The sequence below is a fragment of the Mesoplodon bidens genome (assembly GCF_964165515.1).
Source record: "Mesoplodon bidens genome assembly, chromosome: 18".
NCBI lineage: Eukaryota > Metazoa > Chordata > Mammalia > Artiodactyla > Ziphiidae > Mesoplodon > Mesoplodon bidens.
The window spans coordinates 13090029-13102054 of record NC_138175.1 but is presented as its reverse complement, the minus strand read 5'-3'; the positions used below and the strand labels follow the sequence as shown (position 1 = coordinate 13102054).

Here is a 12026-nt window from a genome sequence, read left to right as displayed (position 1 = left end):
GAGTGGCCCCCAAGGGCTCAGACCCGCGCTGGAGCCAGGTGCTTCTCCGCCCAAGGTCTCACGATAAGGAGGGGATGGCGAGGCAGGCTAAGATTGGTGGGTTGAGGGAATATATTGGGCGGTCCCTCGGGCAGACCCCGTCTCACCTGCTGAGTCACATACCATGGCCCTCCTCTGGGTTGTCCTTGGCTTCTTCCTCTTTGGCAGCAGCTTCGGTAAGTGCAAGGCTGAGGCAGGCCCAGCAGCCCCAGGCCGAGCCTCGCCCACCCCGGCCCCCCACCCAGAGGCAGGGAACAGGAGGGCCCTAGTCCTCGTACCTCTAACACCCCTGCCACCTGCCCCTCCAGCTGCCCCGAGCCTCCTTGGGCTGCTCTGCCCAGCCCCCCACTCCTGCACTGGGCGCTCCTGGAGCCCCCTCCCCTGCCTGGAGGTCCCTTGGGCCCTGCCTAGTTTGGTCTCCTCCGTTCACTCAGAAGCTGGGGTGGTCTGGGCTCCTCCACCCTCCAAATGTGCCACCAAGCTGTGTGAATGCTGCCTCGAGAACGTCCCCGAGGTCCATCCATCTTGCCCGGCACCTCCACCCTCTGGATCTGGACAGCCTCCTGCGTGTGTGCCACCCCAACTGGGGTAACAACCTCACCCAAACCTCCTTCCCCTGCAGACTCAGAGGCCATGAGAGCCCCCAGGACTCAAGCAGGACATCCCAGCCCCCAGGACAGAATCCTGGGCTCAGAGTGGGATGGACACTCCCCTCAGGGCACAGAGCAGGCTGGGGAGCCTGGGCCCCAACTCCAGATACCCTCAGCCTCGGGGACCATCCACAAGGGCACCTTCTAAGGGAAGCTGTCAGCTGGACCGGTGGGGGGCTGAATTCCTTGCAGCGGACAAAACTCTGGGTGCCAGGGTGCCACAGAGGCCTGGAAGTGCTGAGTCTTCCCCTGACCCCCTTGGGGCACCACCCACTGATCAGCCGCACTGTCCTTGCCCCTCAGGCTGCGGGGTCCCCACCATTGACCCTGTGCTGAGCGGCCTGTCCAGGATCGTCAACGGGGAGGACGCTGTCCCCGGCTCCTGGCCCTGGCAGGTGTCCCTGCAGGTAAGGGGGAAGCTGGGGAGGGGCAGGTTAGACGGGGAGGGGCAGGTTAGCCAGGGAGGGGTCAGGCAGGAGAGGCAAGGCTGACTCTCCCTCCCCCGTCTCCGCAGACCAGCTCCGGCTTCCACTTCTGCGGGGGCTCCCTCATCAGTGAGGACTGGGTGGTCACCGCCGCCCACTGTGGGGTCAGGTGAGGCCTGGGCTGGGGCAGGAGGGGCCCCCACCTCAACTGCTTGAAGAGACCACCTTCACTCGCCCCTAACCCCAACCGGGCGCTGCCAGCGAGTGGGAAAGAGTCTGGCAGAAGCCGCTCTGTCCCCAGGCTGCAGGCAGAGCCACAGTCAGCAGAAAACCCCAGCCCTAGCGCCCCACCTCCCCAGACCCCATCTGGTCTGGGACAGCTGCTCTGGGCCTCTGCCTTCACTGTACAGATGGGGAAACTGAGGCCCCAAGGTCACCACACGATTCAGTGGCCCAGCCGGGGCCCACCCTGCCTGGCACGCTCTCCGGGCGCTCCCCTGAGGCGGCGGCCGTGAGCCTGAGCTCCGTCTGCCACCTCCTTTCTCTCCAGGAAGAGTCACCTCGTGGTGGCCGGGGTATCTGATCACGGCTCCGAGGAGGAGGCTGTCCAGGTGCTGAGGATCGCTGAGGTACAGACGGCCGGGCAGGCAGCCAGGAGGGCGGGCCCCTGGGGCACAGAGGAGCAGGAGGGCAGGGGGGCAGCGGGCAGACAACCCCGGCCGGCGGCTCAGGCCTCACCCCGCTGGCACCTCTCCAGTCTGAGCTTTCTTCTCTTTCCCAAATAATAAAGCTCCTTTACAAACACTGAAGGTTGTTTCTGATTATAAGCTTTGCTCACTGTAGCAAAACGCAAAATACGTCACATGCCGTCTCCCCAGCACCCCAGAGATTTGGTCTGTTCAGCCTCATCTGGGTTCCCTTCTCAACAGCCGGCCCCTTTGGCACCGCTGGCCCCTCCCAGTCTGCAGGCCTGTGTGCCCCTAAAATCTCCCAAGTCCTCCCTCTGTGGCCCACCCAGCCCCCACCCTTTCCACACAGGTCTTTGAACACCCCCTGTGGGACCTGCGCACGGTCCGAAACGACATCGCCCTGCTGAAGCTGGCCACGCCCGCGAGCCTCTCCGGGACCGTGTCTGCCGTGTGCCTGCCCAGCGCCAACGCCAGCTTCCCTGCAGGCTCCCTGTGTGCCACCACGGGCTGGGGCAAGACCCGGTACAACGGTGAGTGCCCTGAGAACTTTTCAGCAGTGAGACTCATTCTGTTTTTTGGTCTAACTTCCAAACACAATCATAAATTGCAACAGTCAATAAATCTTCCATTTCTTTACTTAAAACCCTCTTAATGAAAACCCTACCAAACATGAATAAAAATGAGGGTTAATAATATATACGTAAACAGTTTCTGAAGAAACACCTAAGTACCAGCAAGTCTCACCCCCTCTCACCTGCAAGGAGAGGGACAGCCCCGATTTCCCTCCAGACTGAGGAGGGCGGGTGCGTCCAGCGCCCCTGAAGTCTGGGCCCGGAGTCCAGTGACCTGGTCGGGTTGAGGCCTGAGCGCCCAGGTGCCCCGCGCCCCCGCCACCGCCCGCAAGTTCTTCCTCGGTGTCCTGAGTTCTGCCCCGGCCACGGCCCACCGGCTGGTCCCGTAACAGGACAGAAGCAGCCGGGAAAGGGCAGCAGGAGGGAGGTGCTCCCTCGGGGGTCCCCTCCAGTGTCCCCGGTCAGAAGGACGTCCATCCCCTTCCCCCTCGGGGGGGAAGGACGGCCCCTCCGCCCACACACAGTGGCCGGCAGGGCCCAGAGTGCACGGGGCTCCGAGGCGGGACTTGCTGCAACAACTGCTGGAAGCACAGTCCCTGCTGCCTGGTGTGGAATCGCAGAGGAGCCGCGTCCCGGACTCTTTGAAGGTGTCAGGGAAGGTTCGAAGCTAGGTGTCCACGATCATCGCGATGGAAGAAGATTAGGACCGTGCAGGGGGAGGGCAGGGCTCAGGCGGCCCCTGGTCTCTTCTCCCCAGGGGCGGGCTGGTGGGATGAGGGGCCCTGACTGCACGCCCTCTGTCCTTCCAGCTCTCAAGACCCCCGACAAGCTGCAGCAGGCGACCCTGCCCATCGTGTCCAACGCCGACTGCAGGAAGTACTGGGGCAGCAAGATCACCGACGTGATGATCTGTGCGGGCGCCAGCGGCATCTCCTCCTGCATGGTATGGCCTGGGTCCGCCACCCTGCCCGCCCTCACTGACCGCGCCTCCCCTGGCCAGGCCAGGAGGCCCACTCCTCTCTGCCATGACCTAACTTCATGCCCTGCCCAGTGCCCCAGTGAAGGGCTGGACCAGCCCTATCCGATGCCCCTGGTGGGGGCCGGCTCTGGCCAGGTGTGGTGTGGGGCTTCCCAGGCGTATTTAATCTCACACCAACCCCATGAGCTGGACGCTTCAGCCTATTTTACAGATGATGGGGAGGCTGAGAGGATAAGCCACCTGCCCCAGGCCCTCCAGGAGTCGGTGGCAGAGCTGGGGCTGCCATCTGAGCAGATCTGAGTCTCTTGTGCACAACCACTGGGCCCCCACCTGTGCTTTGTCTGCACCCCCTGGACTTGCCAGGTCAGGGCACACCAGGGCCCTGGTACTCCCTTTCAGGCTTGAACACAAGTCCTATCTCCTCCTGCAGGGTGACTCTGGTGGCCCCCTGGTCTGCCAAAAGGATGGAGCCTGGACCCTGGTGGGCATCGTGTCCTGGGGTAGCGGCCGGTGTGGCCCGTTCTCACCAGGCGTGTACACCCGGGTCACCAAGTTTATTCCCTGGGTTCTCGAAGTTCTGGAAGCCAACTGAGCCTCTGCCCTGCCCCAGCCCCCATGTTTGTAAAACCCAAATAAAACTGCTTGCATCTTCTTCACTTCTGTGCCTTCGCCGGGGCGGGAGGATGGCTGCCTTCACTGAGGTCCCCTCTGGAGCTCAGAGCGGAGAGAGCTGGCAGATACCCAGCCCTATTCCCTTCTTCACAGAGACGGGGGAAATGAGACTCAAGTTCACACGCAGAATGGTGAGAGCTGGGAGCAGGACCACTGGCCCCCAGAGCCCTCACCTTACTTGGGCTGCCAGACATACCCCCGACTTCCGGGAAGGGGACCACTGACGCAGGGTGAGGGCCCCTCCTGTCCCCTACCTCCCAACTGGGAGTCCAAGTTCACGTGTAATTCAAATGGGACACTTGTGGAGAAGTTCCACAAGCTGAAATTAAGAGCTTCTTTCTAAGAGCTACATTCTGGATAAGGCCTGTGAAAGCAGGTTTCTCTGCGTGGAATAGTGTATCTCCCAGCGGTGCCCCCAGCGGGGTGCTCTCTGCCTCGGGATGCAGGGGCCCCAGCAGGGCTCACTGGCTCCTGGAGCTGCTCCCACCCGCACATCACCCTGCATCTGCCTTCGCCTCGGCTGCCTGCCCAGGGACCACGCTGGATTTTCACTGAACCTCGGCAGCGGCTGCACCCTTGGCCACTGTGCTCACGCTGAGCCTTTCTGGCCTCAAGCCCTGGATTCTGACGGCTGCTCTTCAGCCTCACTCCAGCTGCCCAGGCTCCCCCCACCTCAGCTCCTGGCCCAGCCCCGCTTCCCCAAGCCGTCGTTTTCTTCTATAGGGACCCACCTTCTCCTCACCCTCCTGAGGCGCTGCCCACAGCCTCACCACAGATCTCCCCAACCCGTGACTCCACCTGTGGCATCCAGAGTGGCAAACACCTGCCCTCCCACTCACAGGTCCTCTTGCCTCTCACACCTCAGGAGAATGCTTTTCATTTTTTAAATTTTATTTAAATGTAGACTATTAGTCAAATGATTGGAAAATCAATAATGAAAAATAGTTTTTTAGGGTTTTCTCCTGGTGCAGAGAGAATACACCACAGCCACGCTTGCCCTGCCAGGGGGACACAGCACCCTCATGGGGCTAGTCAGCCCGAGGGGTCACCTGAGGCCATGTGGGTCAAGCGGTCTGCGAGCCCCCAGCCCGGCCCCGAATGTTGGGCCCCCCCAGGCCCTCAGCACGCTCAGGAAAGACGGCCAGCCACTCCTGGCCTGGGCTCCGGGGCCCAGCTCTGCTCGGGCTCCTTTGAGGAGGCACCGTCCCACATCCTGCCCCACCATAAATATACACAAATCCCTGTACAGTCTGGGGCACCAGGCCCGGGTGGAGCTGGGGTCACCTGTCCCCATGCCCGTGGCATGGTGGCTCTCTGGGGCCCATCGCCACCCTCCTCCCCTTGCCCTCCGCCCCTCTGGCTGACGGCTCTCAGGCAGCTGCCAGCTGGCCCAGGACCCGGCGGAACTGCTGGGTGCTGTGGCCCAGCTCCTTGACCCTGTCTACCATGTCCTGGGCGGCGGCAGGCGACGGGTACTGGAGGGCAGCGGCCTTGGTGGTGGCCACGATGCCGCGCAGGAGGTCACACAGCAGGTTGCTGTAGTGGGTCACCTGGCTGCGGACGTCGGCCGCCTTAGCCTGCCGTGACAGTGTGTCCCCGATGAATACCAGCTTGTGGGCGCTGAGGATGACAAACTTGCTGTGTGCCACGAAGATTTTGGGGGGCTGGTTGGTGGCCACGGCGGTGAAGAAGGCGTCTACTGCATTGGTGAGCGTGGTCAGGTTCGCCTCGCACTGCTCCAGGTAGAAGAGCAGCAGCTGCCGGTCCGAGGGCCCCAGGCTGCCCGTCCGGCCCGGGACCAGGGGCTGGACTGGCATCCAGTTGGCCAGGTCGTGGTCTATGGGCCGTGACACCTCCTGCTCCAGCCGTTCAAACTGCTTCAGCTGGGGAAGAGGGAGAACAGAGTGAAAACCACAGCCACAGAGCAAAAGGGACAGAAAGGGGGGCCCTTCTGGAAAGTGACAAAGCTGAGTCAGTGGGCAGGGGAACAGGCCAGCTCTGTCCTGCTGGCCGAGCACATATCCCTGCCTGCCTTCTGGACAGTCTCCAAATAACTTTCCCACCAATCTCAAATAATTCCGTTTATATAACGTTTTTGAAATGACAAAATGCTAGAAATGGGAACAGGTGAGCAGCGGCAGGGGTGAGGGACGTCAGTCTCTTGGTCTGGGTGCTGTTATCTGGTGACTTCAGATGCGGTCACTGGGGGAACTGGGAGAAGGAGACAGAGGACTGCTTTGTACTTTCCTTCAAACTTTCTGTGAATCTACAAAGATTTCAAAATGAAAAGTTAAAAAAATTTTTTTTTCTCCTTAACGTATGCAGTGTAAAAAGATTCAAAGACACCAAGCAGAAAGAAAGATAGTTATCAACTGGAATCCCATGCACCCAGAAATCTGTTAAATCTCTGGTAAATCGTCTTTTACAAATATACACTGACGTATTTGCAGATGAAATGATGTAACGTCTTCAAAATGATCAGGCGGTGGGTGGGGGGGCGGTCACCAGGCGGGAAAGGGGGCTACATACACTGGATTAGTTGTGCTGAGAATGGCTGGGGCTGGGTGAATGGTACCTGGGGTTCCTTTTCTCCAATGGGTACCTAGGGGACTATTTTCTTCAATTTTATACATGTATTAAATTTCCCATAATAAGAATTTTAAACAAAAGCAAAAAGGTCACGGTATTTGCAAATTTCAGAAAACAAATATTCACAGCAAAAACCGGTGAATATTCCTCAAAGACGTCTTCCTTTAAACAAGAATATTCCCACTTCCTTTATAATTAGAAAACCGGAAACACACAATATATAAGATTTTATAGCCTACCTTTAGCACCCAACAACGGGTCATTCATTTCCTATCAGTGAGAACGTATAAAGCACGTGGTAAAAGTTTCCACCAGCAGCAGCCTTGCCTAGGCGTCAGCGGTGTGGACTGACATGTCCTCACCACAAGCTGGTTCTGACTGGGTCGTTGGGACCAGCCGTGCGCAGACTCAGGGACACAGATACTTGTCTAACCAAGGTTTCAGGCTTTACTTTAATTAGCAAACCAGCGTGAAACTGTCCCTTCCTAGCATGTGAAACCCTCTTTCTTTCCCTCGTAGGCTACCTGGTGAAACTTGCTTGGCTCTCCTGTCCAGCGTGAGAATACACTCATTTTTCTTCTGTTTTACCTTCAGTGGGTCTTTTTCATTCTTTGACAAGTTCTTGGTAGCTACACAATATTCTACTGTACGAATGCTCACACTGTATTCAACCAGTACTCTACTGTGAGGTATCTGGTGGTGGCAGCCAGGGGCTGTTTCCAGATTTTTCACTGATGCAGAAATGGAGCAACAAGCGTCCCTGTCAGGGTATTTTATGTTCCTGTATTTTACTTGTACTTGATGCCCCTCGCTTAGGAACTCTAGATCTTTAGTTTCTCACTCACATTCCTTTTATTCCAGCTTCTAGTAATTTATCTAAGTGACTGACCAGATATGTGAAGAGATTTAGTCAGTACAGCTTTGTTTACAAAAGTAGCTCTGGGAACAAAGTAAATGTCCACCGACACGGGACTGGTTAAATAAATGCTGCAACAGTCCAGAGGAAGACAAAGAAGATAAAGCACATGCCCATTTCCTAAGTCAGTGGAGATTCCATACATATATCATTATTAACATCTGTACCTTTATTGAACATGTTCTATGTGCCCACCACCTCCTAAGTATTACATATTGTTTACTCATTTAATTCTCACATCGACCCCAAGACGGATGCAACTACGCTTCCCGCTTGACAGCTGGGGAAACGTGGCTTTGAAAAACGCACACCATGGCCCAGGTCTCAGGGTGAACCTGGTGGGCTCTCTCCTACACCATCCTTCCCCATGCCCAGGGAAGGTGGGGTGAGGAAACTTTCCGGGTGATATTTCTGTCTTTATTTTGTACTAGACTACATTTTACTTTTTAAAATCTTCATAATCAAAATAAAACTCCCTTAAAAAAAGAAAATCCCAGACTCCCCTGGTGGTGCAGTGGTTAAGAATCCGCCTGCCAATGCAGGGGACACGGGTTCGAGTCCTGGTCCGGGAAGATCCCATATGTCACGGGGCAAATAAGCCTGTGCGCCACAACTACTGAGCCTGTGCTCTACAGCCCACGAGCCACAACTACTGAGCCCACGTGCCACAACTACTAAAGCCTGCGAGCCACAACTACCGAGCCCACGTGCCACAACTACTAAAGCCCATGTGCCTAGAGCCCGTGCTCCGCAACGAGAGGCCACCGCAATGAGAAGCCTGCGCACCGCAACAAAGAGTAGCTCCTGTTCGCTGCAACTAGAGAAAGCCCACGCGCAGCAACGAAGACCCAACGCAGCCAAAAATAAGTAAATAAATAAATAAATATATTAAAAAAAAAAAAGTCCCTCTCCTACTCTATGGAAACAAGCCAAAATACGAAGAAAATCCAATGTCCTTAGATAAACACAGTAGTATTATTTACAATAAGAAAAACTGGGTACAACGTAAACATTCAACCATAATAGACATAGGTTGACTTTAAAAACAACTTATGACGAGTATTTAATGCCATGGAAACACCTTGAGATAAAAGCAGATGTAACTGTTCACAAAGTAGCATCTCAAACACAGACAGAGGCCCCTTCCGAGGCAGGAGCAAGACCGGAAACCAGCCCCAGAGCACGGTGACCACCCCTGAGGGTGAGTGGCTTCTTTTCTGTCTTCACACTTCTGTGTGTGCTGAGATACCTAACCGTGATTACTCTGATAATAACTTAAACATAAATCCAACGAACACACGGAGACCGTCATGCAGTTGGGTAGGGATGGGCTGAGCAGGGAGGGCCCTGGGAGGCTCAGCTTAGGCGACAGATTCTTAAGGACGCCTGTGCTGGGAGAGGCTGGGGAACCTGAGTGTCCTCACCTGCTGCAGCTCCAGCTGGCCCTTCCCCTGCCGCATTATGTTGCCCTTTTCCAGCAACTCCTTCTGGGTCTTCTCAAACTCTTCCTTCCCCTGGAGGGTAGACACAAGGGATGCAGCTGAGCCAGAAGCCCCCAGAGGCCCAGCGGGGTGCAGTGAGACCAGCGGCCACCAGGTGGCGCTGCAGCTGCACCCAGGCTCCCACTGTGGCCTCAGGCCCAGGGTGGGGGCAGCTTCCGGAGGAAGCGGCTCTCCCGGGCCTCCTTCACCTCCTGCCCCCAGGAAGGGGCTAGGCACGCTCCACACGGCCATGTCAATCTTCCCCGCCCCAGCTCCCATGGCAAGAATCACATCCAGGCCCCTCCCCTCGACATACAGGGTCTGCCCACCCATCCCTGACCACTGGGCCTTGGCACCTGCTGGCTCTCAGCCTGGAATGCCACTCACCGGGATGCCCAATCGGCTGGCACCCTGGCCTCTGCTCAGAGGCCCACCCCACCCCACCTATCAATCACCTTGCTTGTTTCCCCCACACCTACTACTATCTCTGTCTTTGCTTGTACTTCAGAATTCACCTCTCCAAATCCCTAGCCTCTGGCCTGGTCACGAGAGGCCCAGCCCTTGCAGGTGTTCAGGGGCCCTCCCTGGCTGGCACTGCCAGGGACCCCTGATGTCGGGGACACATGGGTCCAAAGGCCTGAGACAGGTTGAGGATGGGCTTCCAGGGACCCATCTGGCCTGGAAGGTGCAAGTGAGGAGGGCACAGGGACTCACCAAGGCCTTGCTGGGGACCACATCTTCCTTTGGCCACAAGAGCCCTCTGTGGGGGGGAATCAGGGTGCCCACAACAGGGTGGCAAAGTCAGAGCCCCGAGAGGACCAGGGGACTTCCCCAGGGGCCCAGGGAACCTGGGCAGAGCGGGCACCCACCTGTAGGTGGACGTAGTCGTAATCCTCCATCCAGCCTCCCTCACTGTTCTCGTACTGCCCATCAGGCGAGTCCTGGGGGGTGAACTTGGGGGGTGAGGGCAGGGGCCGGGACTGGATGCTGCTGGCCTTGTCGGTGGGGTTGGGGTGCAGGGGGCCACCCCCTTCAGGCCCTGGGACAGAGGCCTTGGTCCGTCTGAAGAGCAGCGAGGCGTTGCCATGCAAGAAGGAGGCCAGCTGCTTGACATCCTCGGGCACAGCCCGCGAGCAGGCCACCAGGCGGTCCAGGTCTTCGGGAGTGGCCCCCAGGCCTCCCCGGCTACTGTCAAGGGCCTGACCATGGGCCACCAGTGTCTGGTACACGTCCTCCATCTTTTGCAGTTGCCGGCTAAGCTTGGCGTGCAGCGTGCGGTCGGAAGTGTAGGCGGCATTGCCCACGGCGCTGCGGGCAAACTCCAGCAGCTCGTGGACGGCCCCGTGGACGGCGGCCACGGCAGCCCGCAGGTCCTGTGCCGGAGGCTCCTGAGTCTCGGAGGTGCTGCGCCAGCCCCCACACCCACCCGCACTGCCTGCCAAGTCCAAGAGGTGGGCCACGGTGGCGCTCACGCCCTGCTGCAGCCGTGCCAGGGCCTCCACAGCCACCTCCAGCTCCAGGGGCTCACGGCCCGGCACCGCCGCCTCCAGGGAGGAGGCTGACTGGCTGCTGCGTGTGCTGCCCGTGCTGGAGGCCGACAGGCGCTTGGCGTCAGCCGGGGCCTCTCGCTCGGCGGGGGGGGGCACTGCGTACACACCGTCGTCGGCCACGCTGCCGTTGGCTGCCTCGGGAGGAAGGACCCGCTCGCGGGGCACGTCGTAGAGGGTGCCCGGGCCAGGCCGCCGCAAACCGGGGGGCACGTCGTAGAGGTCAGGAGCCGGGGGCGGCACATCGTACACGTCCTCAGCTGGTGGCGAGTCCGGAGGGGGTGCGGCGAGCACCAGCGGGTGGCGGGTTGGGTCAAAAGGCTTGGCCTTGGCGAAGGCGGGGGGCACGTCATAGGTCTCCTCACGCAGCAGTGGGCCGTCGGGCACGTCTTTGCACACCGATGGAGGAACATCGTACACCTGGGGGCCAAGAAGTGGTCAAGGCTGCCAGCCCATCTGCCCACCCGGGAGCCTACGGGCAGGACCCAGTCACACACACAGACACAGCCCAGTGTGCACATTTGTCATGATTCTTACTCATGCAGGTTACGGTTGAGAGCCCGACTCTGGGGCCAGACCAGAGTTCGAAACCCTGGCTCCACTGCTTACCACCTGTGTGACCTAAGGCAAGTGACTCCACCTCTCTGTGCCTGTCTGCTCACCTATAAGATGGGAAAACTCCCTCACAGGTTTGTTGTGAGGATTACGTGAGCGAATTCACTGCATACCTGCAAACGCTCAGTAAGAGGTCAGCTATCATACCACTACCGCCGCCACCATCAGCACCACCGTCACCACCATCACCACCCACGTGACCACTAGCATCACCATCACTACCACGTGCGTATTCTCTACTCTGTGGCAGGTACCTGGCTGAGCTATGTGCAGGTTGTATTCAGGGTGACGACACCCTGGTTCGCCCAGGACAGTCCTGGTTTGTGCCTGATGCCCCCTCATAACTATCTTGTCATTCTCCTTTCACTCTCAGAAGTATCCTGGTTTGGATGATAAGTCCTGTGGTCACCTTGCTGATATACTGTGTGATCCTCTCAAGAACCTCCTGAAGAAGGCCTTACAAGGGACCCTTTTACAGACGAGGAAGCTGAGTCTCAGAGGGGCTCAGTGTCCACCTCTGACACAGAGCGAGTGAGGGGCAGAGCTGGGGTTCGGAGGCAGGTCTCTCGATGCCCCCGGCTCTGCAGACCTGAGTCCCCACCCCAGGGCACGCACACACACTCACACCCAGAACCCCATGCACAGATCGGGCCTCAGCCTGTGAGGGCCCAGCATCCCTTAAAAGCTTACCGCATGATGGCTGGACGGCGGCAGGCCCTTCTCCACACTGGGGGGCACATCATACACGTCCAGCGATGGGTCCCGGCCATTGGGACCCTTGACAGCCATGGGGGGCGTGTCATAGACCTGAGGGCAGAAAAGGTGCAGTAATACAAGTGCCAGGGCCACCTG

General features: G+C 58.4%; 2 protein-coding genes across 5 annotated transcripts in view; one reads left to right on the top strand and one right to left on the bottom strand.

Moving 5' to 3' along the window:
- Nucleotides 1–163: 163 nt before the first annotated feature.
- Nucleotides 164–4753, top strand: LOC308606405 (chymotrypsinogen B-like; the record flags this gene model as incomplete). The annotated part of the gene is made up of 7 exons (XM_081217242.1): nt 164–215; nt 993–1096; nt 1204–1283; nt 1665–1743; nt 2153–2333; nt 3185–3318; nt 3785–4753. The coding sequence occupies 7 exons, from the start codon at nt 164–166 to the stop codon at nt 3944–3946; spliced, it is 792 nt and encodes a 263-aa protein (XP_081073368.1). The 3' UTR covers nt 3947–4753.
- Nucleotides 4754–4899: 146 nt separating this feature from the next.
- The window catches only part of BCAR1 (BCAR1 scaffold protein, Cas family member), a 35663-nt gene continuing 28536 nt past the window's right edge, over nt 4900–12026 (bottom strand). For all 4 annotated transcript variants that reach the window (XM_081217238.1, XM_081217237.1, XM_081217239.1 and 1 more), the window contains exons 4-7: nt 11865–11981; nt 9882–10979; nt 8956–9045; nt 4900–5909 (exon numbers count right to left, since the gene is read on the bottom strand). In XM_081217238.1, coding sequence (XP_081073364.1) covers nt 5397–5909; nt 8956–9045; nt 9882–10979; nt 11865–11981 — 1818 coding nt within the window. In that variant the 3' untranslated portion in view covers nt 4900–5396. The remainder of the gene's footprint in view (nt 5910–8955; nt 9046–9881; nt 10980–11864; nt 11982–12026) is intronic.